The sequence below is a fragment of the Terrapene carolina genome, unplaced genomic scaffold (genome assembly GCF_002925995.2).
Source record: "Terrapene carolina triunguis isolate 2854851 unplaced genomic scaffold, T_m_triunguis-2.0 Scaffold62, whole genome shotgun sequence".
In the NCBI taxonomy this organism is placed as follows: Eukaryota; Metazoa; Chordata; order Testudines; family Emydidae; genus Terrapene; species Terrapene triunguis.
Window position 1 is genome coordinate 63,705,593 of NW_020664413.1, and position 25,222 is coordinate 63,730,814.

The 25,222-nt window shown below is 43.0% G+C and overlaps 1 protein-coding gene across 5 annotated transcripts in view; it reads right to left on the bottom strand.

Moving 5' to 3' along the window:
• IKZF2 (IKAROS family zinc finger 2) overlaps window positions 1-25,222 on the bottom strand; it is a 136,843-nt gene that overhangs the window by 37,177 nt on the left and 74,444 nt on the right. For 2 of the 5 annotated variants that reach the window (XM_026647785.1, XM_026647784.1), the window contains exons 3-4: window positions 21,436-21,624; window positions 10,851-11,018 (exon numbers count right to left, since the gene is read on the bottom strand). The exons of 1 other annotated variant lie outside the window; for it this stretch is intronic. In XM_026647785.1, the coding sequence (XP_026503570.1) occupies window positions 10,851-11,018; window positions 21,436-21,624 (357 nt within the window). Of the gene's footprint in view, window positions 1-2,172; window positions 2,217-10,850; window positions 11,019-21,357; window positions 21,625-25,222 lie in introns of all 5 variants that reach the window. 2 more of the 5 variants (XM_026647783.1, XM_029910565.1) reach the window with 2 other exon arrangements.

Here is a 25,222-nt window from a genome sequence, read left to right on the forward strand (position 1 = left end):
AAAATGGGAAACTAGCCAGAGAGGTGCAATCAGGTGAAAATATAGTTCCCCTGATAGGAAACCTTCAGGATAAATTTCATTGCTTTTCACATACAATTTCAAGTAGATATGCAGAGAGTCACACAGGGTTCACAACAGGTTCACTATAAAAACCGCGTCTCTCTCTCTCTCATTTTCTTTCTCCAGTGATAGCCATCAATATCTTAGCCCTGAGGCAATTCATAACAGCAGGTTGCTGAGTGCATGGGAGAACAAATCAGCAGAAGCCTTGTCCAACTCCACTGTGGCATGGTGTTAACCAGGTTAATTTTTTTCTCCAATCTCTCTTAGCTTCCCTCAGGATGGCAAAAATACCTTGCTCACTTTAGCAGTCTTGCTTATTATCGGAGTCACTGGCTAGTTTCTTGTCTCCATTTTACATGGCCCCATAAAACGGCTAAGTGATAGCAATGAAAGCTGGGCCTAAAGCCACATACTTCAGATCCAGAGTCAAAGTGTCCTAAAGTGAGCAGTTTTTCAGGTCCTTGCAAGAACTGTCAAAGTCTAGCTGACACATTAGATTCGCTCCCAATATAGGCCATGCTGAGAAAGGCTTTTTCCAGTGAAAACAATGTATTCCCTGCTTTCAAAGCAGCTGTTGCATCGAGCTGCTCAGACGGGATAGATCCAAGAAAGTGTCTCGTTTTTCCTCTGCTCCAGCTTACTTAAGTGAAAACCATGTTTGAACATCAACAATAAGGGCAGGCTCATGGCTGCCATCTTAGGTTGTCTCCTCTGAAAAAGTATCTGCAGCCAGCTAAGAAATTTGTGGTGTGGCAGGATTGTGTGTTGAGTCTATCACAATGTTAGTGCAAGGACAAGCCCAAATCTCCAAAGAGGGCCCTATACAAGATGTGCAAATGCTTAGAGCAGCACTTAGGAGCTTAAATTCCTGTTTATGTGCTTACATGCCATTCAAATACAAGATTTGTGTAGTGACTATCATCTTGGTTCCCACCAAGGATTGACCCTTACATCCTCCAGAGCCTCTACAGCTTGAGTTAAAGGACTCAGGCCCTTTTAAAATGTGTCCCCAAGTCTTCTAGCTGAGAGCCTGTCCTTTATATATCAGGCACACGGAATCTTCCTTAGGTGCCTATGTTTGCAAAGTGGGCCCTGTATGTATAAAGGCAAACGTTTTAAACTGGGATGGCTGAAAACTGGCACTTACATCCAAATTAAGGGAGATAAGCAGTCTGATTTTCAGAGGTGTTAAACACCCCCAGCTCCTAATGATTTCAACTGTAGATGATCAGCGCCTTAGATTTTCCCACTCCATTTTCCCTATCTGTAAAAATGGGGTAATAATATGTTTCTACTTCCCATGGGTCTGGTGTGGATTAAATAGTTAATGGTTGTAAAGTGACTGAAGATGAAAAGTGCAGCCTAAGTACTTCATTATTTATAATAACCACCTTTACCATTTTGCCGGAGATAATCAGCCAGTTATCCGAGTATAATACCGAAGTGGTGAGGGTAACACTATGAAGTTCCTTCCACTTAGTAATTAACGCATATCACTGTTGCACCAAGGATATGTAAAACTAAGGAGATAATACATAGCTCTTCATAGCCTTGGTGTAACAGACACTGGAATATTTAAGCACTTATATGGCTCTCCTTATCACAGAATCCAAGCACCTCACAATCATGAATGCATCTTACCCTCACAACACCACTGTGATGTAGGGAAGTTCTCTGAAAACATCCACTCAATGTACAGCAGCAGTCAAAAAAGCGAACAGAATGCTGGGAATCATTAAGAAAGGGATAGATAATAGAACAGAAAATATCACGTTGCCTCTATATAAATCCATGGTACACCCACATCTTGAATACTGTGTGCAGATGCGGTCGCCCCATCTCAAAAAAGATATATTGGAATTGGAAAAGGTTCAGAAAAGGGCAACAAAAATGATTAAGGGTATGGAATGGCTTTCGTATGAGGAGAGATTAATAAGACTGGGATTTTTCAGCTTGGAAAAGAGACAGCTAAGAAGAGATATGATTGAGGTATATAAAATCATGACTGGTGTAGAGAAAGTAGATAAGGAAGTGTTGTTTACTATTTCTCATAACAAAAGAACTAGGGGTCACCAAATGAAATTAATATGCAGCAGGTTTAAAACAAACAAAAGGAAGTATTTCTTCACTCAACGCACAGTCAACCTGTGGAACTCCTTGCCAGAGGATGTTGTGAAGGCCAAGACCATAACAGGGCTCAAAAAAAGAACTAGATAAGTTCATGGAGGGTAGGTCCATCAATAGCTATTAGCCAGGATGGGCAGGAATGTTGTCCCTAGCCTCAGTTTGCCAGAAGCTGGGAATGAGCAACAGGGGATGGATCACTTGATGATTGCCTGTTCTGTTCATTCCCTTTGGGGCATCTGGCATTGGCCACTGTTGGAAGCCAGGATACTGGGCTAGATGGATCCTTGGTCTGATCCAGTAGGGTCATTCTTATGTTCTCATTATATTATCCTAATTTTAGAGATCGAGAACTGAGGCAGAGAGTAGATTAAATTAACTTGTCCAAGGTCATAGAGGAAGCCTATGTCTGAGCTAGTTCTAGCTCAGCATTTACCCACAAGACCATCTTTCCTCCAGGACTACCACCTCCAATTTTGGTCCCCCCCCCCCCCCCCAGTCTAGGATGGAAATACAAAAGTAGAGAAAATTTAAAACAGGGCAACAAAAAGGGCAAAAGGATTGGGAGATAAGATAGAAGACAAGATCAAAGAATTTATAGGGTGGAGAACAGAGATGACTGAAGGGGCACAAAGGACTATAGTCTGTAAAAGCCATCAAAATCACAATATAAATAAAGTAAAGGAATTATTCACAGTCCCAGATGATGGTATTACAGGGAACAGTAACCTCAAACTAATGAAGGGATAGCGTAGGTTAAATATTAGGAAGAGATTCATAGCTGCGAAAGCAGATGGGCAGGGGCCTGGCCTCCCCAAGGAGCTAATAGAAGCCCAACCACTTAAAATGTTGAAGATGTGATTAGATATTCTGTTAAGAAGGACCACTGCACCATAGGTAATAGTCTGATCACATTCCTTTGTCTCTCTGATCCCACTGACATCACACATACTGTATTGGGGTAGCACAACAGTCTAGAAGAGGAAGATTTAAACTGGTTTACAGAAGTCAACTCCTCCCCACCCCCAAATAGATTTTTTTTTTTACATACGTTGGGCCTGATTCACTACTGGGTTACAGGGTCCCACTGGTGAGTCAGGCGAGGCCCTGTATTCTCTATCTAAACAGCAGCTCTAACAGTAGCGTGACAAAATCACGCGAGGGATCGAGGGCCAGGCTGCCTGCCCTGGTCACAGCCCCTTTGTGCTGCTTGAACACGGCAAAGTGGTCAGAATCTGGCTGCTGCTGCCAGGCTGAGAATTCCCCAGGTGTGCGTGTGGGGGAACGGTCAGCTGGCACTAAGCTAGCAGAGACCGCAGCCGCGCCAGCTGCCTTACCCCGTGCTGGCACAGGCGGGGAAGGACCCGGGAAAGGTCGTGAGTGACAGGCTGGTGGCAGAAAAGAGTGCCGCTCCTCTCTGCCAAGTTACAAACGGCCCTTAGAGACCATATCCAGCTGTTGTAAGTTAGAGCAGCCCCTCCTTAGATTGGGGCTGGGGCAACCTGAGAATCAGGGAGCCATAAGCAGCTCCTCCCCATGCTGAGCAGAACAGATTGCAGGAGAGAATCTGGCTTTACCAGCGCATTGAGCAGCTCCAGGACTCCCGTTGTGTGCAGTGGCAGCTATTCCCTTCCATTCTCTGACCCAGTGGCCTTCCAGAGGAGTTTTGGATTACCTGGCTGTGTGGTAAAGGCCAGGTAACACATGTTTATGAGCAGACCATGATCCTTAGAAGATTTTCCGGGGGGAGGGGGAGGGGGAGAAAGAGAGATTATTGGACTCTTGAATAGTATCAAGTATCTCTCCCCCCCCACCCCTAAAGCCCAAACACGCATGATGTTTTATTTTCTTAAAAATCAACACTCATCATTACCAGAAAGCGAGTGTTTGGTAAGCCCAGTCCACAGTGTTCTGCCCTCATTTGCCAAGGCACTTCTCCTATTTGTCTGTCTTATCTGTAAGAAGCAGATCTTCTGGGTTTAACAGCTGGCGATTGACTCATAACTTCTGCAACTATTAGGGACTCTTTAAGAAGGTTTATCTTTTTAAAAACACGATAAGCAAAATAAACTTTAGTCTTATAGTTTGGGGCGAAACTGTATTTCCTTCAGAAAAAGTTGTACAATAAAATCAAAATGTGCTTTTTTGGGGGCTCGGGGAAGGTTCCTGTAGCACTTTTAGAAAACAGTGGTGGGTGATGCTAGTGTCCTGGCCAATATGGTCACTCAAGAGAAAAGGCTCAAAGGCCCAGATCCTCAAACTTATTTAGGCTCCTAATTTCCACTGAAAAATCAATGGGAGTTAGGAGCCTAATTGGCCCTTTGAGTATCTGCGAATGATTAAAACTTAGTATGGGAGATATACCTCAGTACATAATGGCTGCTTGTGCTAGGTAGTTGCTGCACTATGAATATTTACTACCATCAAAGTACTCTGAGGATGAAATTCCTTCTTGTGCAGAGGGTCATGCACCACTTAAGCCTTCAAAATTGGGTCTCAGCTGGAAATAAATGAAGCACGAGCCTTCTTCTGGAGCTCTGCTCAGGAGTGAATTTCACCTTGGGATGCCTGGAGTATGGAAGGCCTTGTTTCAAATCAACCCCTCTTCCTTTTAACATATTTTAATCCTTTCACCTTTTCAATTCATATTTAAAACAAGGAACCAGGCACATAGGAAACCTAAGGTTTTCCAGACACTACAACAGAGCGAAGGACTGACTGAAGAAGATACTGCAAGCACTAATAGGAAAACAGCAGCCATCCCAATGCTGTGTATGAACTAATAACATTTAAGAATCCAAAGACTAACAAGCAAATAACAAAGCAATTTCATTACGAGTAAGAGATTAATTCCACTGACTTTAACCAAAACTGCACAAGCAAAACAGGCAGAGAGAGAAAGTCCTGCCTCATTTTGCAGAAGCAGCACCCAGTAAATAGAGCTACGTGCATTAGATCATCAAAACATACTCTCAACGGGTTATCAAACACTGTTGTAAGCTGGTGGTGGAAGCAGCTCCTTACCGGTGTATAGGCACCTAACTCTCCCTGAAAGAAACGAGAGGTAGACATGTACATAACTTGGAGGATCTGGAGCCTTACAAACCAACCCCTACATGCGTATCACATATTTCCTCTCTTTTCCATAGGGTTGGCTCTCGGCTCATGTGTAACTTCTTTTCTATCCATAATGTATTCAACGCAGGCAAATCCAGCTTAAAATACTGAGTGAAATCCTGCCCCCACTGATGTCTATAGCAAATCTCCCAAAGTGGCAACAGCTTTACAGACTTTAAAGTCAGAAGGGACCATCATGATCGTTAAGTCTGACCTCCTGCACATCGCGGGCCACAGAACCTCGCCCACCCACTCCTGTAATAGACCCCTAACCTCTGGGTGATGTGTTTTTCAGTGCTGTGCTTGTTCTTGCAATATTCCAGCTGGACTGACTGAGAAACTAGAAAGCTCAGACTGAGTCATTAGCTCAGGCAGAATTAGAATTCCTCCTAGCTCCCAGTCCACACATGCCCATACCCAAAGTTTTACCTGCTCCACTCCACTGCGAGCGCGTTCCAGTTACTAGAGCCCAGGGTGTCACAGAAGGCTGAAATGGACAGCCCTTACTCCTCCCTGAAGAATGCTAACTCATGCAAGTAGAACCATTGGTTTCAGTGAGATTACTGGCTTGGTGAATGTTCATCAACATGAGTCAGGGGTTCGCAATCAAGGCCCTAAAAAATGAGACTTCAACCCAAGAAGTGTAAAGCAGAGTAAGAAAACTGCCTTTCCGTAAATGGATATTTTCATGGCTAGTGAGCCTCCCAATTAGGTATGCCATTTTTCTTAGATGCTGTATGGATTTTGCTAAGATCACGCAATTTTTTCTGTGCTGTTCTTTTTAAAACAAATGCTTCACTGGCTTCCTTTCACAAACGAAAAGGATACCATTAGTTCAGTGCTATTGAACAGCTCTATAATAACACCATTCAAGTACAATAGGGGAAGAAAAAAAACAAAACAAATATTTGTTACAAACAATCGTGATAAAATTTTTAAAAACTGAAAAAAAATACCCTGGACGCATACTTTACATTTACAGCAGTAATTCTTTGTGTTATATCCATATCTATATAGCTCATATATCTATATCTATATATAATGTTATTTTTAATGTAGGCTTTTTTGTTATCTATAACACACACAAAAAGAACATTATTAAGGCTGCAAAGTCAAAGCACTCAAAAATCAGGAAAATGCCAGTATAAAGGATGCCTGTGTAACCTTAATTCAGTCCCCTTGTGCATAAGCATTATGACACAGTCTGTAATTACATGATCGCATACTATTTTTTCCACAGGACCCCTGCCTTATTCAGTGCACAAGATGGACACTTAAAGAGCAGCTATTCAATATTATGTTTTCTCCTCGTTGTTCTATATGAGGCCCAGGCCTTATTTACTACGTAGAATTCAAACCCTACTCTGAAGACAGAATTATAAATTCCCTCATAAGTTCTTCTATGGCACTCATCACTAGAGTATCTGAGTGCTTCACAGACATTAATGAATTTATTTTCACAACACCTCTGTGAGGGAAGGGGTGGTATTACCCCTATTTTACAGATGAGGAACTGAGGCTCAAAGAGATTAAGGTCCAAGGTATTCACTAATTTTGGGTGCCTAATTTGAGATGCCGAGGATTTGATTTTTCAGACTACTTAGCACTGTATCTCACTTTATATGTTCAAGGCACAGCTCCCATTGACTTCAGTTGAAGCTACGAGTGCACAACACTTCTGCAAATCAGACTCCCAGAAAATGAGGAACACAGTCTTAGTGTCCACCTGGGAAATGCTAGTTTAAGTGACTTGTCTAGCACCACTTAGGAATTCTGTGGCATTGGCAGGGATAGAATCCAATTCTCCATGGCAGCATTCAAGTGCTTTAACCATGAGATCGTCCATTATCTTCCAGTAATCCTCTACCTCATTCACTACTCACCTGCCAACTTCTGCAACACATGATGCAGGGCTCTTAAAGACGACAGCCTCCTTCACTGCACAACCCTAATTCATTCCCAGAGCAAGTCCATCCACGTACTGAATGAGGCAGAATTCCTAACAGTATGTGATCATGTAATTAAAGACAGTATTATAATATGTATGTCCAAGGAGGCCACATTAAGGTTGCCCCAGCAACCTTAATAGTGGTATTTCCTAATTTTTGAGTGCTTGACTTTGCAACCTTAAAGCTCTTTTAACATAGTTGTTGGTTTTTTGTTTTGTTTTTTGGTAAAATGCATAACACACATTTGAGGATCTCAATGCACTAGGTAAACACTACTTTGGCCTAACAGCACCTCTGTGAAGTAGGAAAATATTATCCTACATCGTACAAATGTAAACTAAGCCATAGGGAAGTTAATTATGGCCTGATTTTCAGAGATGCTGAGTATCCAGCCTAGCAAGGAGTTTAATAGGAGTTCTAGGTTTTCAGAATCTCAAAAATCAGGCTATAAACTATTTGCCCAAAGTTCTAGGAGAAGTGCGAGGAAAAGCCTGGAACAGAACCCAAGGCTCCCGACTAGCACTGCCATGGCACCATCTTTGTTTCCTGTGAAGTCTTCCTTGGGTACATAAACTGTACAGAAAAGTAGGTGTTTAGACTGTGGCCAGAGTCAGAATTCCTGGGCTTTATACCCAATTCTGTTGGACATCTTGGAACAACAAACCTCTCTGTGCCCCAATTTACTTAGCTGTAAAATGAGCATAGAACAGCATATACCTGTGTCACAGCGGTGTTGTGGGACTGTGGGTCCAATACGCCAAATAGTTACTATCCTATTGAATTCCCATGAGTCTCTCTAGTCCCAGTGAAGTCCAATGCATGAGTCTACTCCCATGCATAAGATTATGGATATCCTGTATGGACATCATAACCTTCCTGAAATCAAAGGGGCTACAGATGGGAGAAAATATATACACAGTAGTTTAGTGGAACTGCAAATGTCAGTAAAAGGTAAATAATCACAGTAGTATATAATTGTAGGCTCAAACCCTTAATTATTTAAGGCTAAATTATGCCAGAACTACACATGTTCAGTGGTACCTATGCGTTGAGTAATACTTTAATTTTGGGGCGACTTGCATTGTAAAGTACTAGCGAATAAGGGTGGCACAGTATAGCTTGTAATGTTTCTAAGTACTGAGATCCATGGATGAAGATACTATGCAAGTACAAAGAAAATAGAAATACAAAAAAAAAAAAAAAAGAGAAACTGTCAACTCAAAATTTATGTGCAGTGCAGTTGTAGCTGTGGCAGTCCCAGGATATTAGAAAGACAAGGTGGGTGAGGCAATATCTTTTATTGGACCAACTTCTGTTGGTGAGAGAGACAAGTATCACAGCTAAATGCACTTAGGTGTGATGCTCAGAGTACCTTGCCCAGACCTGAAGAAGGTGTGTGGCTTGAAAGCCTCTCTCTCTCTCTCTCTCTCACCAACAGAAGTTGATCCAGTAAAAGATATGAACTCAAAATCGATTCACTTTAAAAGAAGTTCCAGGTACTTTAGCGGCCTCTGACATGCTAATTTCTATGGGTTTACAATCACATTTTCCTATTTTTTTAAAATGTCCTCCTTTGTTGTGTGAAAGACCCACACACAGAAGAGGGGAAAACTGACTAATAGATTACACAAGGGAAACAGTGAAACTGGCTAAGTGGTGTCATAAACACAAAGTGCCGCCAAAATCACAGACTAAACAAGCTGAAAAATTAGGTGTTTAAAAAAAAAATTCACCAGTCTCTTTCTCCTATAGTACTCTTGGGTGTTTCCTGTTATGAATAGTATGTAAACAATATTTCAGAGAAAAATGTGATGTTTAATTTGACGGTGTCCTTTTAATTATTAAAATTCATTTTAAGGGAAAGAGTTTCACACATGTTGAAATAATGGGCCAGATCCTCAGCAGTGCAAATAAGCATAGCTCTCTGGATTTAAGTGGAGCAATGCTGATTTAAACCGGCCCAACTTGGATCTGGCTCAAAGTGTAGTGCTTTCACTTCAGACCAGACTGAGGTCTCATCTTTCATCATTATCTTCATTCCCAGGTTTCACTTCTGACGCATCTCATTTTATGACTAGGGAAGGAAGAAGAGGCAAAGACTCTATGAAGTCTACTAGACTTCTTGATCAGCTTCTTTTTCTAGACTATTAGGACCAATCTATTAACATATAGTGCAGTGAGGGGAGTCAGTAAAAAAAACAAAAAACAAAAAAACCCATCTCTTAGATAGAAGACACTCCCTCAAATGAAACTGGAGTTTGAAACTAAGAAGGCAGAACTTGCAAGTGCAAGTGAATCACTGAGGAGCACATGTTCCGCTGGCTTCCAATAGGATTTATACTTCTAAGTGACTTAGGCACTTTTGAAAAATCTCACCACTGAACAGCAACATTTCATCCTCATGCAAAAAGTACAAGATCCGCCTTATATTTTCCACACAGGAAATGTGAAGAACCTATATCTAGGTAACAATATCTATAGTCATCTTATAAAAACGATCTTAAACCATAATGAGTGTGTTTTTGTAATATGGGTTATTTTTTGTCATGATTCATTTTTAAAAATAAAAATATTTTTTGTTTCACTATATTTCAAGCGGTTATGGTCAGAAGACTGTGTGAAATTCACCGCATGATACTCCATATGTATTTTCTGCTGGGTACCAAGAATCACATATTACAATACGTTAAACAAGTTCATCAGTAAAAAGGAAGTAGAACAGTTTCCAGACAGTCTAATTATCTCTGTTCATTCAACAATTAAAAAACACAGTCTCCCGTAAATGATATCCCCCCAAAAGATGAACATTCTAGGGGGACAGATAATGGTGGGTGATTTTCACTTTTTCAGGGGTTTAGGGGTTGATTGTGTCTGGCTACCCCATAAGTGAGGAAGTTGGGTGAAGAAGGTACAAGTAGTCTAGCCCCTTGAGATGCCCGTGTGCAGGGGCCAGACACAACATGCATGACCTTCAACACAGGGACTGCTATAGTCAAGTGCCACTGACAGCACTGGACTCCTTGGGGGAGCCAATAGGGGGTTTGAAAGGATGTGACCATAGCGCCAGTGGAGCTGGTTTGAACAGGGGGGAGCATACAATGCATTCTCTCCAATGGGGGTATAATTGCTGCATCCTTCTTATGCTTTAGGAAGCACTGTGGCTTAATGGCATGCCTGAGCCCTACAAGTAATTAGTGTCTATGAATCTTACCAATGTTACTAGGTGCCAACAGGGAATGTGACATGAATAGTAAAATACAGTTTTAAATGAGCTAATTTATTCTGATCATTTTGGGGATTTTACAGATGCTCAGGGCTTAAGGTGTCGACACAATCTAACGCCAAAGTCAGGATGCATCTAACGAGATGTGCAAAGGGAAACGTGTCAGCATCCATGCAGGAGCTCATTCATACAAGAGGTAGATCTGAACCACAGAGTCCTGATTTGGATTATCGGTTTCCCAGAGTTCAGGACTTGGTGTATCTGGGAGCCCAGAACTCAGTCAGCAGGAAATGTGGTTGCAATTTCATAACCTACTTTGATTTAACAGTCACGAGGAAGGAAACAACAAGGAAGAGGAGACATTGGAGGCTCACCAGAGTGCGTCCTGAGGTGTCCTGTGAGGGCGTCCCTTCTCCGGCAGGCATAGCTGCAGAAGGGACATTTGAACGGTTTTTCCCCAGAGTGTAACTTGATATGCCTCAGCAGGTTCCCCTTCTGCGTAAAAGAAGCTCCACACTGGTTACAATGGAAGGGGCGCTCACCTACAGTGGAGAGAATCATCAAGAAACCATCGAACACAGAACACACAGACCCAATATCCTATTGCTTGTAACAGAATATAGTGCAGCCATATCTAAGTCCACTATCACCCAATTTAAACCCACCACAGATCCTTTATTTAATCTCTTTGTAACATAGGACTTGCTGATGCTAAAGGCTCGCACTTCATGATGATTGTGGGCAATATTTTCAACAGTGGTTTTGGGTGCCTCAGTTTTGGGCACCAATCGGAGATGCTTTAAGAGGCCTGATTTTCAGAAAGGGCTGAGCATCCACCCTCTGAAAAAGGTATCTGAAGCTGGGCAACCAAAACCACTAATCACCATAGAAAATGTCAGCCCACTGCTGTGCTGCTATCTCTGTGGCTTGCAAATATTTTTATTATAGGCCCCATCCTCAGAGGGGTTTAGAACAGTCACAAACATTTACTTTGGATAGATATCACGGTCTCAACGTAAAAAAAAACAACAATTTTTTTCCTATTTTTTTTAAATGATTAAAACCCCTTTTAAGGCTCCTCTGCACTGCTAGAGTGATGCAAAGGGTCTTTAGTGTAGATGAGAATCATGCCCAAATATCTTTGGTAAGTAGCAAACATGGTGAGAAAAGCTGCACCTAGAAAAAGGAGAAGTAAACAGAGTTGGGTTTTAAATAACTTTTATTTAAAAGTTATCTCCATTATGAGAGTTTTGTCTTAAAGTAGAAATGAATAAGCATTTAATAAAATCATTTGTGTTGATATTAAAGGTTTGATTAAACCTGGGATGGTTGTGATTTTTTCCCCCCCAACCTAAACGACACAGTTTTTCATTAAATAAATAATTAATAATAATAAAGTAGGAAAGCTGAAAAAAAACCACAAAGGTTTTGTGAAATGAAACACAAAACTTACACAACGTGATCCACTTTGTAACATACTTAGTCTATCTCAATTCAACAAGGCACTTAAGCACGTGCTTAACTTTAATCATATGGTTAAGCCCTATTGGTTATAAAGGAACTCAATCGGATCAAAGCATATACTTAATATCAATCCTATGCGTAAGTGCTTTACTGAATTAGGGCCTTAGACACGGAGATGATTTTATTAAGGCCGTGATTCAACAAGATACTTAAGGATATTCCTAACTTTCAGCATACAAGTAGTATCATTTATTTTTTTAAGCTCATCTCCTATTACAAATCAATCTCAATGTGGTGAAGGCATGTTTGGTTTGATAATGAGCTGGCTGGAGAGGAGTATTAATCTTTTTTAAAAATAATTGACCGCATTCTGTAATCAATTGTCCAGTTTTCTAGTATTTTAGTTCCACAGTTTTTCCCCCTTTTGGGGCAATGATCTGTGACGCAACCTCCTTCCCAGACATAGATTTAAGGAAGAAATCTGGACTTTCATTTGTAAATGCTAAAAGAGAGGGAAGGAACTCAACTATGTGCCATCAGCCACATTTCAGCTTCTTCTCCCCATTCTGGGCTCAACGGAAGACCTTTGTATTTAGGATCAGTCATGTTGGCTAAGTAATGGAAAGGTTCCATAGCTTCACTGAATCATTTTTCCAATTTTGCTGTGTGTGGTTTCATTTCGTCGTCGTTAATTACATTAAACCACATTTACATGGCATCTGCAACAGGACTGTCATCAACCTGTAATCTGTCACATACCTCCAAAACCTTCGTCAATTGCTGTTGTAAGATTAATGGCCCCTCGTTGTATAAAATGCATGCTATGTTTTCATCAAACTACTTCTTATGTCTACTGCAAATTCCATCATGTGTGTTGGATACAAATTTAGAAATGTAATCTTCCTGAGAGCATGACTGAGTGTTATTAAGAAGCTGGGCCATAAATCCTCATTTTTTCAATCAACCAACCGCTGATGGTAATTGGGGACTATTTTTTTTTGAACTTTCACAATGTGCTTTAGGGACTGGGTTGGGTGTTCCATTTCTCTCAATAAGCTTGAAATAGTGTGCTGAACACCCAAAATTGAGAAGTCTAAGTTTCTATTTATAAATGGCTTATGAAGGGTTAATAAATGAGTAATAGATGCAATAAACGTTACAGACATGAGTTGTACACATCATTGATGGTTATAAGCGTGTCAGTAGAACGCGATATAGATTGTTATAAGTAATCTCTTGACCTTTTGGACTTTATAATTATATATAACAATTGATTAGCCACTTATTAAAACCTCTATTCATCATTTAGTAACCCTTTATAAACTACTTATAAATGTAACATTAATATGAAGTGTCACCAAAAAAGATTTCTAGTACCAAAAAACTTAAATATACATTATATTTTTGTAAATGTGTGATGGCAGAAGTTCAAAACATTTTTTAAAAACATCCCCTCACCCTCTTCCCAAGCAAAAAATAGAAACCCCTCCAAACCACTGTGAAATCCAGGTGTTTCACACCTTGGACATCCCCCCTCCAAAAAACCACAAACTAACAATCAAAATTTCTGAAGAGTGTGGTTCCCTAGAAGAGTAAACTGAGGTGTCTATATGCTCTTGGATTAACTGTAGGTACCATACATTAACTTCAACCCCTTGGCACGAAGAAAATAGACTAGGTAATGGTTACAGATTATTCCTTTTTCTGAGGTCCTTCTGCTTGTGGACTAGTCTGATGATACCTCAAAAATTCTTTGGCTTTTACAAAGGCAAAACTCAAGCCAACAGTCATGTGGCTAAATATTTAACTCCTTACATGAACCAAATGCCCACTGAAGCTTACTAGCCTATTCACAGTTGACCTGCAACTTACGTAAATCATTAACACCAGAAAAAGTGGATATAAAATGTTACCACTCTTGATCTGTTACTGTTCTACACCCACTTTGCACTGGTGTAAATGACTGTGCAAGGTGTAAGGTGAATTGGGCCCTGGGAATTTGGACCAAGTGGATTTGGCAGGGTGTGGCCCTTCGTAGCGAATTTTAACTATATTATATATAGAAGTGGGGGCCAAACTGCGCCTTGTGAGTCACATGCGGTTCTTTTACAGTTAAAGTGCAGTTCTCCGCCTACCAGACTGTGTATGTGTGTGGGGGGGAATAAGGGAGATGGGGATTGTGTCCTGCAGCAGGGTGGTAGGACTAGAAGCTTCTGCCAGAGATGACTGGTGCCTTCGGAAAGTGAGTGTGTGTGTGGGGGGGGCACAATTTAAAGGTTCACGCCCCACAGCTTGGGCCCCCCCCAGGCATGCTCCCCCTCTTACCCTCAGCGACCCCTCCCTGCAGCTCCCAGGTGCTAGCTCCTCGCGGACAGGCAGCAGCAAACCGCTGGGAGCGGCAGCGGCTTTAACTTCCCGGGGAAAGGCAGCAGCAAGCGCAGCAGCTCTCCCTGCAGCTCCCAGCGGTTTGCTGCTGCCTCTGCCCACAGTCGCAGCTCCCAGCTTGCCGGCTCCAGCAGCTGCCGTGCAGGGAGGTGGCCTGGCAGTACCACGTCACTGAGGAGGGGCCAGCAAACCCTGGCAAAAATCTGAGTGGGCATGTGGGGCCACACGCCCCCCCCCCCCCCCCCCCCCCCCGACACAAGTCACCTCTGGCTTCTACCCAGCAGGGAGACAGGTCTCAGGGCTTCAGCCTTACCCTCACATCCCGGGGCTCAGGTGACGCCCCGAGGCCTGGCAGATGCACCCCGGCTCTCGAACTCCTGAAGAGTATCATATGCAGCTCGGAGGGTCAATAAGTTTGTTCACCCCGATATATAGCACCTTTGCTATAGACTTTACAATAGCACAAATTAGTACTGCTGATCTGGGGACTGGACTCGATGACCTCTCGAGGTCCCTTCCAGTCCTAGAATCTGTGAATCCTAGAATCTATGAATCTTTTGAAATAATACAATCTGAAACCAGGACTATGTACTGATTAACGTCCTATTAATGTTTTCTATCTTGTACAATATAAATAGTTCAAACATTCTCAAGAAGCAAACCAGCTCCTTCTCTTCTTAACTGGACTGCTTCCACGTACAGTCATTCCCCCTAATCACTTCAGCACGCAAGTGGTGGGCAGAGGTTTCATTATGAGTTATCCTCCTTTATATTTCATCCCACTGTGCCATTCTCAGCATCAAAACAGCAGTTTAACTGGGGACCAGGGGTATATCCAAACCTGATCTGCCGCTTTTATTGAGACGCCGGTCCAAACGGCTTGCAAAGTGTTGAAGACAACATGAGTAGCCCTCATAAGAAGGCAGGTAAAATAAGTTTCCTCCGAAATTCAATGAATTTCTTCCTACAAAGAACTGCCGCTTGCTTTTTAAAAAAGCTTCATTCATTCTGGAGATTTTAAATGGGGAATGAAGGAGATGGAGGCATTGCTGTACCAAATTGCTGTTGTATGTGTTTCCAAACATATTATACCTGCATACTCTGAACTCAGGATAGCACTAGCTCTGTTAACAACGAGCAACACCTCTCTCCATAACTTCTCTCACGGAAGTCAACAGAACTGTCTGCAAACTAAAGCAATGGGCTTAATTCTCATTTGCACAAAGGACCTTTTTACATTGCTACAGTTAATTAATTCAATTAATTAAACTTAATGGAAGTGAGTGTTAATGTAATTATTTTGCACCTGCCTTTAAGGCTCCTTTTCCCTACTAGACTGGTATAAAGCAGCCTTTATGTAAATGAGACTCAGGATCAAACTGACTGAAGGTGTCAAAGTCTGGCCCATAGAAATAAAGGGATTCTGATTTTGACAATTGTTTATTTTGCAGACAATTTTGCTGTTAAAAGAATGTATTAAGCACTGAGAGAGGGATACTTACAAAACAGCCCTCTTCACCTCCTCATGCTAAATTGCTTTACCCAGGGAGGTTTGGAAAAAAAAAAGGGGGGTTAGTTTAGCGTTAACGATAACATTAATTTTTCACCCTCCTCGTAAAATTGTTTTGGGTTATTTTAATTGAACTATAGGAAGAAATATTTCCTTTGGTGCGTTAGTTGCCTCAACTGCTCTGGGAGCACAGACGAAAGGGTAGCTGTACTGCTAATCTATCAACAGCGAAAGCAGAGCAATCAGCCTTAATCTGAGCAACATAAAAAGTAGACGAACTCATTCCATTTCCATATTTGTTATTTTGAATCCTTCTGAGCTTCTTGGTCTAGATGTTTACCTATTGCATTGTATTCCATTAGCCAGTTAAGCGATGGGGCTAAACATCACTTTAGAACAAGCAAATGAGTAAGAAAATTGAGGGTTTTACTTGTCTTTATTTTGGATAATCCCACCTCCAAGGGGGGATTTTATTTGAATTCTTTTATTAATTTCTCAGTCATTCCTGAGCTCAAATAGTTTAAGGGCCCGGATTTTCAAGAGCACTCAGTACCCACATTTTTGGCCAGATTTTTAAAGAAGAGCTCAACTCCCAGTTAGTCCCTTAAAATGAAGGGGCAAAAATTTTCAAAAAACCCACCAATTCTCATTGTTAACAATAAGAGCTGCTGGGCACAGAGCTATTTAGAAAACCCAGCCTCTTCATTTAAGTACTAAATGGGAGCAGAGCTCTTCTGAAAATCTGGCCATTTATTTACATGCCTAAATGGAAGATGCCAAATTCTTTTGAAAAAATCTAGCCCTAGAACGTTTGCTCCATGTAACCAATGCCAAATAATATCATGGTGCAAGAGGCAGTAGTCTAGGCATTAAATCAACTTAATCCTTTCTATACAAATATTTGACAGTCCGATGAAATTAATTCTAACCAGGGAATATGGCCATCTATTTAAATTTGTTTGTGGTTAACCATATTAAGCATGAACGTCTTGAATACCGAATAGCACAATTGGGTTTTTTGGTCCCAAATCAATTGTGCCAAAACAGCCTTATCCCTGCATAAAAGAAAAAAAGTTAAACAGCATTTTCAGTTGTTCCAAGTTCTGTATGTGCATCTGCAATGCTATGAACGTGACGGTAGGATTTGGTAAAAATTCCTTCCCTGGTACATCAAATATACATTGCAGTACTAACATGCAGGTGGGGTGGAACCAAAGGCTTGAGAGTTTCCTGAGGAGATCACCCAGAACAGCAGAAATGCAAAATTTCGCCAAGGCGAAAGTGGTTAACATAGGTGGGCTCGATTGTGATACCCTCATCCACGTTGAATAGTATCTTGCAATATGAGTAGTCGCACTGAAGGGAGGCAGTATGACCTAGTGGAGAGAGCACTGGACTGGGACTCAGGAAAACTGGGTTCTATTTCTGGCTCTGCCACTGGCCTGCTGGGTCACGTTGGCAAGTCACTTCACTGCTCTGTGCCTCAGTTTCCCCATCTGTAAATGGGGATAATGATACCGACCTCCTTTGAAAAGCACTTTGAGATCTACTGACGAAAAGTGCTAGATAAGAGCTAAGTGTTATTATGGTGATGGATTAAGTTACTATTCAGCGTGTGTAAGGGTCTCACAAACCTCACTGAGGCAATAGCATGGCTACGGAAGAGCATCAATGTACACAGTATGGTATCAGCTCTGCTGAAAGCGGGAAGATAGGAGAGGGTTTGGTTTTTTTCATTCCCATAAAGGGCCAAGCCTAGAGGGATGACAAATTCACTTTTAAACACATTAGAATTCCTTGTTATTTCTGTAGACAAATTGGATTCTTGACCCTACTTTTTTTTCCCCCTCTCTCCTCGATACCGCCAAACAAGAGTGCCTGGAGTACCCGATGACAATATTACCTGATTATCCAACTACTGCAATAACACAAAACTCTTAGAAAGATGTTGCTACAGCCTCCCGCACCCGGTATGCAACAGCATGGAGAATGAAGTCTCTACTGAAAAGAAAGAGGATGAAAGAGAAGGAAGATAAATTAGCCCTGATGTGCTCTTGTGAAATGAGCTGGGACGCTGCCACTCAGTGAAACTGTTCCACCTTCACATCGCATCCCTAGGCTGAATGTTACGGATACATGACAAAGGAATGGAAAAGCTGCCCTTATGCATTTGGAAATGGCTTTACCTGAATGATCAATACCTTAAAAAGTGCAGGATTCTACAGTAATGGTTGCTACCTCGGCAGGAGCATTATGGGCTCCATTGTGGGTTTACCACAAGCCCAGAATCAGGGGCATCGTGAAACTGTGTGGTCACAGGAGCAAAAATCTGCGCCAGCCCTATGCCTGTCACAGCTTACTTCCCTCTTCCTGTGTCTGTTCAGCCGCACTGGCTGGTGTGTTGTAGGGGCAGAAGGGACCTCACCAGTAAGGGAGGGGGAGGCTGTTGTGCCTTTTGTGATTAAAGCAGACCATGCCAAAGAGTAGGAGGCCATCTTGTAACCCCTTCTTCCTCTGAGTGAGCCACAATTTTGCCCTATGTGTGTGTGTGTGAATTATGATTATTAAGGTAAGCTGCAGTGTTTGGGACAGAATGGCATCAGGCTTTAGGGACGGGATCTACCATTTTCTGGAGGGGAAGACAGCTGAACTTTCTGCAAGGCAAACAGTGGGCCAGACTGTGCCTTGCAGTATATGGGACATATCAGCTCTGCAGGAGAGGAAGGGGAGTCAAGCCCCCACATATGCATTGGCCAGCAGAGCTGGCTGGGGGCAGTGGGATGAGGAGTATGCTACGTCATGGAAGGGCTGATACTGAATCCTCACCAGTGGGAAAGGGGAGGTGTCTCTGGCGCACAATTCCTTCCCAGAGTTCCCTTGGGGGCTGCACAGCCAGACGCAGCCTAGGAGGGCCGAGTCCAAAGGCTCAGTCTAGCCCGTTAATAGCTACTGCTGATGAAATGGCAGTATAGGGTTTTAAATACTACCCTTGCTATGGTATTTTTAAACATTTTACTTTTTGCCATTAAAGACAAGGAGGTGGACATCCAAGAAAATTCCTCCTTCTATGGACATGCCGCTGTAGACGGTGAAGCAGCAGCACCTAAAATAAAACAACGGGCCAGCTGGTTCACTAAGAGCGACACAGTGAAAGGAATGCCCATTTCTATATGCTCGAAAGCATCTGTATAGAGCCGTGCATCACAGCCTCTCTGCTCAGGGGCAAAGAGCCGGAGCACTGCAGAGACGCTCTAATGGCTTTACGAAAACAGCAGTGTGTTATGTAATCCTTAGCTACCCGTGCACATATAGCTGCCTTAGTCCGCACAGTAGAAGGCAAATGTTGTTGTTTAATGTGCGCGCCTAACAGGTGAGGCACCCAAATCACCCGTATGTCGAGGCACCTAAATAAAAGATGTGCTGACAGAGCTCCATTGTCCTGTAAGGACCTGCCAGCACTCAACACCTCAGGCCGGTTTTAACTAGGAGCTTAAACTAGGGTTGCCAGGTGTCCGGTTTTCTGACTGGTCGCTAAAAGTCTGGTTGGCCGCAGTAACCGGCCTCCGCCATTGCGGGGTGGGAAGAGCAGCAGCTGGCGCAACATGGAGGAGCTGCTCTCTGCTGATGCCTGACAGAGAGCAGGGGCAGGTTTTGGGACCGGGCTCGCAGAGGTAGGTGCTGCTGCCCAGGTGTGTGGGGGGGAATCCTGTCCACCCCCCCTTCTGCTCCACCATTCCCCAATTGCCCCTTACCCCAGGGACCAGCCCCCACTGTGCCCCAGTTGCCCTGGCCTCTTGGGAGAAGAGGCAGGGCAGGGGGTGTTCGGTTTTCAGCAATTAGAAAGTTGGCAGCCCTAGCCTAAATATAAAATGTAGGATGTCTAACTTGGGCACTCAAGGTGGACTGTGTAGCCTCTGATGTAGCTACTGTACATCTACTCGCATGGGTGCGTGCGCTACTGAAAACTTACGGGAACGCTTTACAACCTGGGGACTCCGTACGCTGCACTTTCTACTAGACCAATCTAGTAGTGGGATGTCAAATTGTTAATCAATCAAGATTTCAGTTTGCTAAGTAGTGCTTTTCCTCTGCTGTAGCTGCCAATCGGTCTGAAATCATGAATGCACCATATATGATACTGCAGTGCTTTGCAGTATACATATATGCTAATTTTTATCAATACAACTTGTGTAAAAACCTTAATTATAAATTAATGCTCAAGATTCTGTCACAGGTATTTTTAGTAAGAGTCATGGAAACCCGCGACCTGTCCCTCACTTTTACTAAAAATACCCTGTGGCAGGGGCTGACCACTGCTGCTCCAGCCCCAGAGGGACTGATTCAGCCCTTGCTGCTGCTCTCGTGGGCTGGGGACCACTAACCAGCAGCGGGCCATCAGCCAGCTGTTCAGCAGTCCAGGACTGGCCACCGGTCAGCTGTTCTAGTAGCCACTTCTCTGGCAGCCCAGGGGCTGATAGCTGCTCCAACCCTGCCCCAGACGACGACAGAGGTCCTGGAAAGTCATGGAATCCAGGCCCTCCGTGACAAAATCACATCCGTACTTATACTGTGTGTATTATTGCTCTGTGCAAAAGTTCTACTGATCTCTTTATCATCAATTGCTCACTACTGAACTGCAAACTATTCAGTTCATAAAGGGATAATACAAAATCTTTTCTTACTCTTCCTTAACACCCCCGCCCCTCCCCCCCCACACACACACTAGTTCCTAAGTACAATATCTGAGTATGGACTGTCTGTCACACCATTAACAATATCAAAGGCATGAGGCAAGAAAGAGCTCTCCCCTTGCCAGAAAGTTAAGTATGTCCTTAACTTTAAACATATGCTTAAGTCCCAGGACAGTAAGCACATGCTTTAACTGCTTTCTTGAATTGGGGTCCCAATCTGAGTGCAGCCCAAGGCTTTCCCCAGCAGGGCCACCCCGGGGTGGGGGCAAGTGGGGCAATTTGCCCCAGGCCCCACAGGGGCCCCCACGAGAATATAGTATTCTATAGTATTGCAACTTTTTTTTATGGAAGGGGCCCCCGAAATTGCTTTGCCCCAGGCCCTCTGAATCCTCTGGGCGGCCCTGTTCCCCAGATACTTACATGTCCCATCTTGAAGCCTAGTAACTTTAGCCACTTAGCTTTGAAGAAAAACGTACGGGATCACACACACATTAAAGACATGGAAAAGAATGACACCTGTCAATTCCACTTGTGCTGAACTCTCACCATATTATTGCTGGGCAAGAATGAGAACGTCCGATTTCCAGACTTCTTTTCTTTGCTATTCCTAAGAACTGAAGGCCGGCACTCAATGCCAGGAAAGGTTTTTGCTTGCCAACAAGAGAGCGTCACCAGAACTTTGAAAGAGCAAATCCACCCCAGTCCCCCTTCCCCACCCCACCCCGACGTCCCCTATTGTCACCCTTGATTACAGAGGCAAGAGAAGAGTTGTCAGGTAATATCAACATCAGATGCCACAGGCAGTCATCAGTTTTTCTTTCAGCTGCTTACCAGTGTGGCTCCTTTTATGTACCATAAGCACATTGGGCCCAATGCAAACCATGCCACAGACGTCACATTTCAGTTTACCATTCGGAAGCCGGATTCCTCCCTCGCCTGACAGCTCCTGGATCTTTCTGTTGTCCGCCATCTCGTTGTTCTCAGTGAGGGGTTCTTCCAGGCTGCTTCCTTCATCATGACCCCTGATCTCATCTTCACGGCTTAGGGGTTTCCTGTCAGACTCCTCATCGCTTTGCATTTCTAGCTTTACTGAATTTGCTGAAATGTTAAAAAAAAGATATAAACAAACAAAAAAAAAATCAGTCTTTTCCTCATTACCAATTAACTAATACCATGACCAATTAGCATTATTATTATTAATTATTTGACTACAATAGTGTCTAGAAGCCCCAAACAAGATCAGGGCCCCATTGTGGTAGGTGCTGTACATGCACATAGTTAAAGACAGACCCCACCCCTAAGCATATGCAATCTACTCTAAACAGACAAAAGGTAGGAGAAAGGAAGCATTTTTATTCCCGTTTTGCAGATGGGAAACTAGGGCACAGAGAAATTAAGTGACTTGCCCAAGGTCACCCAGAAATTCTGTGAAAGAACAAGGAACTGAATCCAGATCTTCCACTGCTTTGACCACAGAATCATTCTTCCTTTCATGGATCCACTGAATGCAAGGAGTATGAAGAGTGGTGTACCACAGGGAATGAGCAGTTAACAATATTTACTCCTCCCCTCGCACCTAGTTCTAGCAGTTGCACATCAAACTATATACACCGCAGTCTTCCAGTTAGAGAAAGCTACACAATCAATTCACTGAAATGAGCTCTCCTTACAGGCAAACTTGTTCAAAATAAATTAGTTTAATGAAGCAGGGCATACATGGTGCAAAGATAATCTCCAAGTCATAGTTCTTGCACAGACATGTTTTATGACAGAGGGAAGAGATACGATACATGAGCCACTGCTTTTCTGCTACTAAGGCAAATAGGCCTGAAATGAGACCTACTATGCCAACTATGTTCTGGTTTGCAGTTCATGTATACAAGTGGGATAAGGGCATCCCATAGTCTGTGCACTCTGTTACAGCCTGACACACAGCCTGGGAGTCTTTCATTGACTTCAGCGGACTTTGCTTCAGACCGTTAAGGTGTCATCCAAATTCCATCAAAGCCAATGAGAACTGAAAAAAAAATCAGGCCCCTTATTGAGGTGTCTCAATGCGAGTTTATATCCCGCACCTTAGGCACCGACATTTGAAAATGTTGTCCAGTTAGTGAAAGTTGCTGTAAAGAATGCCCCAGAGTTTCACTGTCTAGCCACAAAACAGGTATAGGTGTGTCAGAACCTGAAGACCTAAAGAAGAGCTCCGTGTAGATCAAAAGCTTGTCTCTCTCACCAACAGAAGTTGGTCCAATAAAATGTATTACCTCACCCACCTTGTCTCTCTCATATAGGAACAATTTCAGCCCCTACAGACTGAGGTTCGAGTTGAACCAGAGGGTAAAAGCTTCCTCCATTTCCCATTACAAGTACCCTGAGCTATCCAGTCCCTTAGCATGAACCTCACTAGTTACCCTTCTATGTCCCCACCCTAAATATTTGATAGTTTAAAAAAAAAAAAAATGAGAAGGTTCAGAAATCTGTGTTTCCATGTGACCTAGGGCATGTATAGTGATAGGAACAAAAACAGGAGCTCAAAGGCCAATTAGAGGTGACTTTCTAATTGTACAATTGTCGAAATACATCTCCCACTGTCCACCATGGCATTAATGGGAGCCAAGGAATGAATATACCGTAGTAAGACCATACAGAAAAAGGAGATAGAGTGACCAGATGTCCCGATTTTATAGGGACAATCCCGATTTTTGGGTCTTTGTCTTCTATGGGTGCCTATTACTCTCCACCCCCGTCACGATTTTTCACATTTGCTGTCTGGTCACCCTATAGACAGACTATGGTAGCCGTATGTCATTGTAAACCCAGCCATCAAAACATTCAACATTTTACATTATGAAATATTTTTGCTCTTTATTTGCTGAACGAAACGGATATTTTATTTCCACAAAGATACATTTGATGATACAAAGACACCATGTCACAACTGAGGGCTAAACAGTGACTTTGCCTCAAGTTCTGGGTCTGGGCTCCCGCTCATTCCCTGCCCCTTCTGGCCCATTCCCCATGCACAGGAGAGGGCAGGAATATAGCAGCCCACAGAGGCCGCTTTCTCCAGCACGCTGCTAGCCATGCTATGGGTAACTGGCACAGAGGAACAAAGGGAAGCCTTACTACCCTTTACTCACCTGTGTGGACATGAAGGACAAACCACAATCTGGCCCCAAATCGGTACAATTCCTACTTTTTACACAGAGCTGCTCAAAAAACCACGGAGATAAAGTTTTCTTGAAAAGGTCTATGAAAATCTCACCCTTTTTTTTAATCAAAATTGGAAATTTCAATTTTTATTCCAACCTGCCCCAGTTGTGTTTGTTTGAATGAAGTGAGATGATTCAAGGTAACAAATTAAGAGCCAAAGACCTGGGATCAATTCCTAGCTATGCCACTAGCCTGCTGGGAGACCTTGGGCAAGTCATTTCCCTCATGGTGCCTCCGCTTCCCCATTTGTAAAAGGATACTGACCTCCTGTGTAAAGCACTTTGAAATCTACACATTAAAAACAACATAATTATGCTGAGCTCTTACACTACTTTATATCAGAGCTCAAAGCGACTCACAATCTTTGAACGTGTTTACGCTCACAACACTCTAAGGCAAGGCAGTGCCATAGCCACATTTTACAGATGAAGGAACAGAGGCACAGAGAGGCTAACTGACTTTGCTCCAGGTCACACAGGACGGTTTTAGTTCATTGCAAGGCCTTTGCTTTGGGAATTAAAGGGCCAAGGTTCTAACCCTACCTTATCTTTGAAAGTATCTGTGTAGGATTTATCCGGAGCCGGATTATTAAAGGTGCTGAGAACCAGCAGCTCCCATTGACTTCCGCTGAAACTGGGGGTGTTCAGGGTATCAGCACAACAAGCCCAAATTAATCATGGCTGCTGTCTATGTGGATTTGTTACACGGGAAGTCTGTGGCAGAGTGAGGAGTAGGAGGACACTGCTCTCCTAACCCCAAATACTGTGTTTTAACCACAAGATTGCCCTTTATCCCTGTAGAGTAGGAATAATATGCAAAATAGTCACAACACACTTTGCACCAAGTGAAGGGGTGTGTGTATATGTGAGTGACCGAGTGTGCACATGCGAGAGAAATTTGTATCCAGGGTGTATTTTTATATAACTGTAACTCTACTGTATAAATACAGTACAATAACTGTTCATAGGTGCTGAGCCTTCACAGTTCCCATTCAAGTCCACGGGAGCCCTTGTTGCTGAGCGTCTCTGAAAATAAGTGCTTAGAAACTGGGAGATTGTTACCAGTGTCTTATTTTAATCTTACCCGAGTGTTTCTTTCTGCTGAATGCTGGCTTGCATCCAGTAGGATAAACAGCAAAACAAAACAGAGCAAGTTGTTTGCTGCAAAACACCACACAAGCCTCTCAACTCCTCAGAATACAGCTTGGTAGAACCCTCCAAAGGCTGTATACGGAGAGTTGCTCATTCCATCTCGTCACTTAAAAGCATTCTGGCTATTGTGCAGAATTGTTCAGCCGGTTGACAAATTTTCACTCCCTTTGACTCTGTTCCTGTCGCTTTCAGAAACCTGTGGTTGTTGCTCTGTGAAGGTTCCCTCTTCCGCTGGGACTAGGGAGAGTTGCAGGTCTCCAAGGCAGGGAATGCTGCTACTGTGGGGATCGCCTCAGCTCTTCATGAGGACTTTGCTAATCAGGTCATCCTTG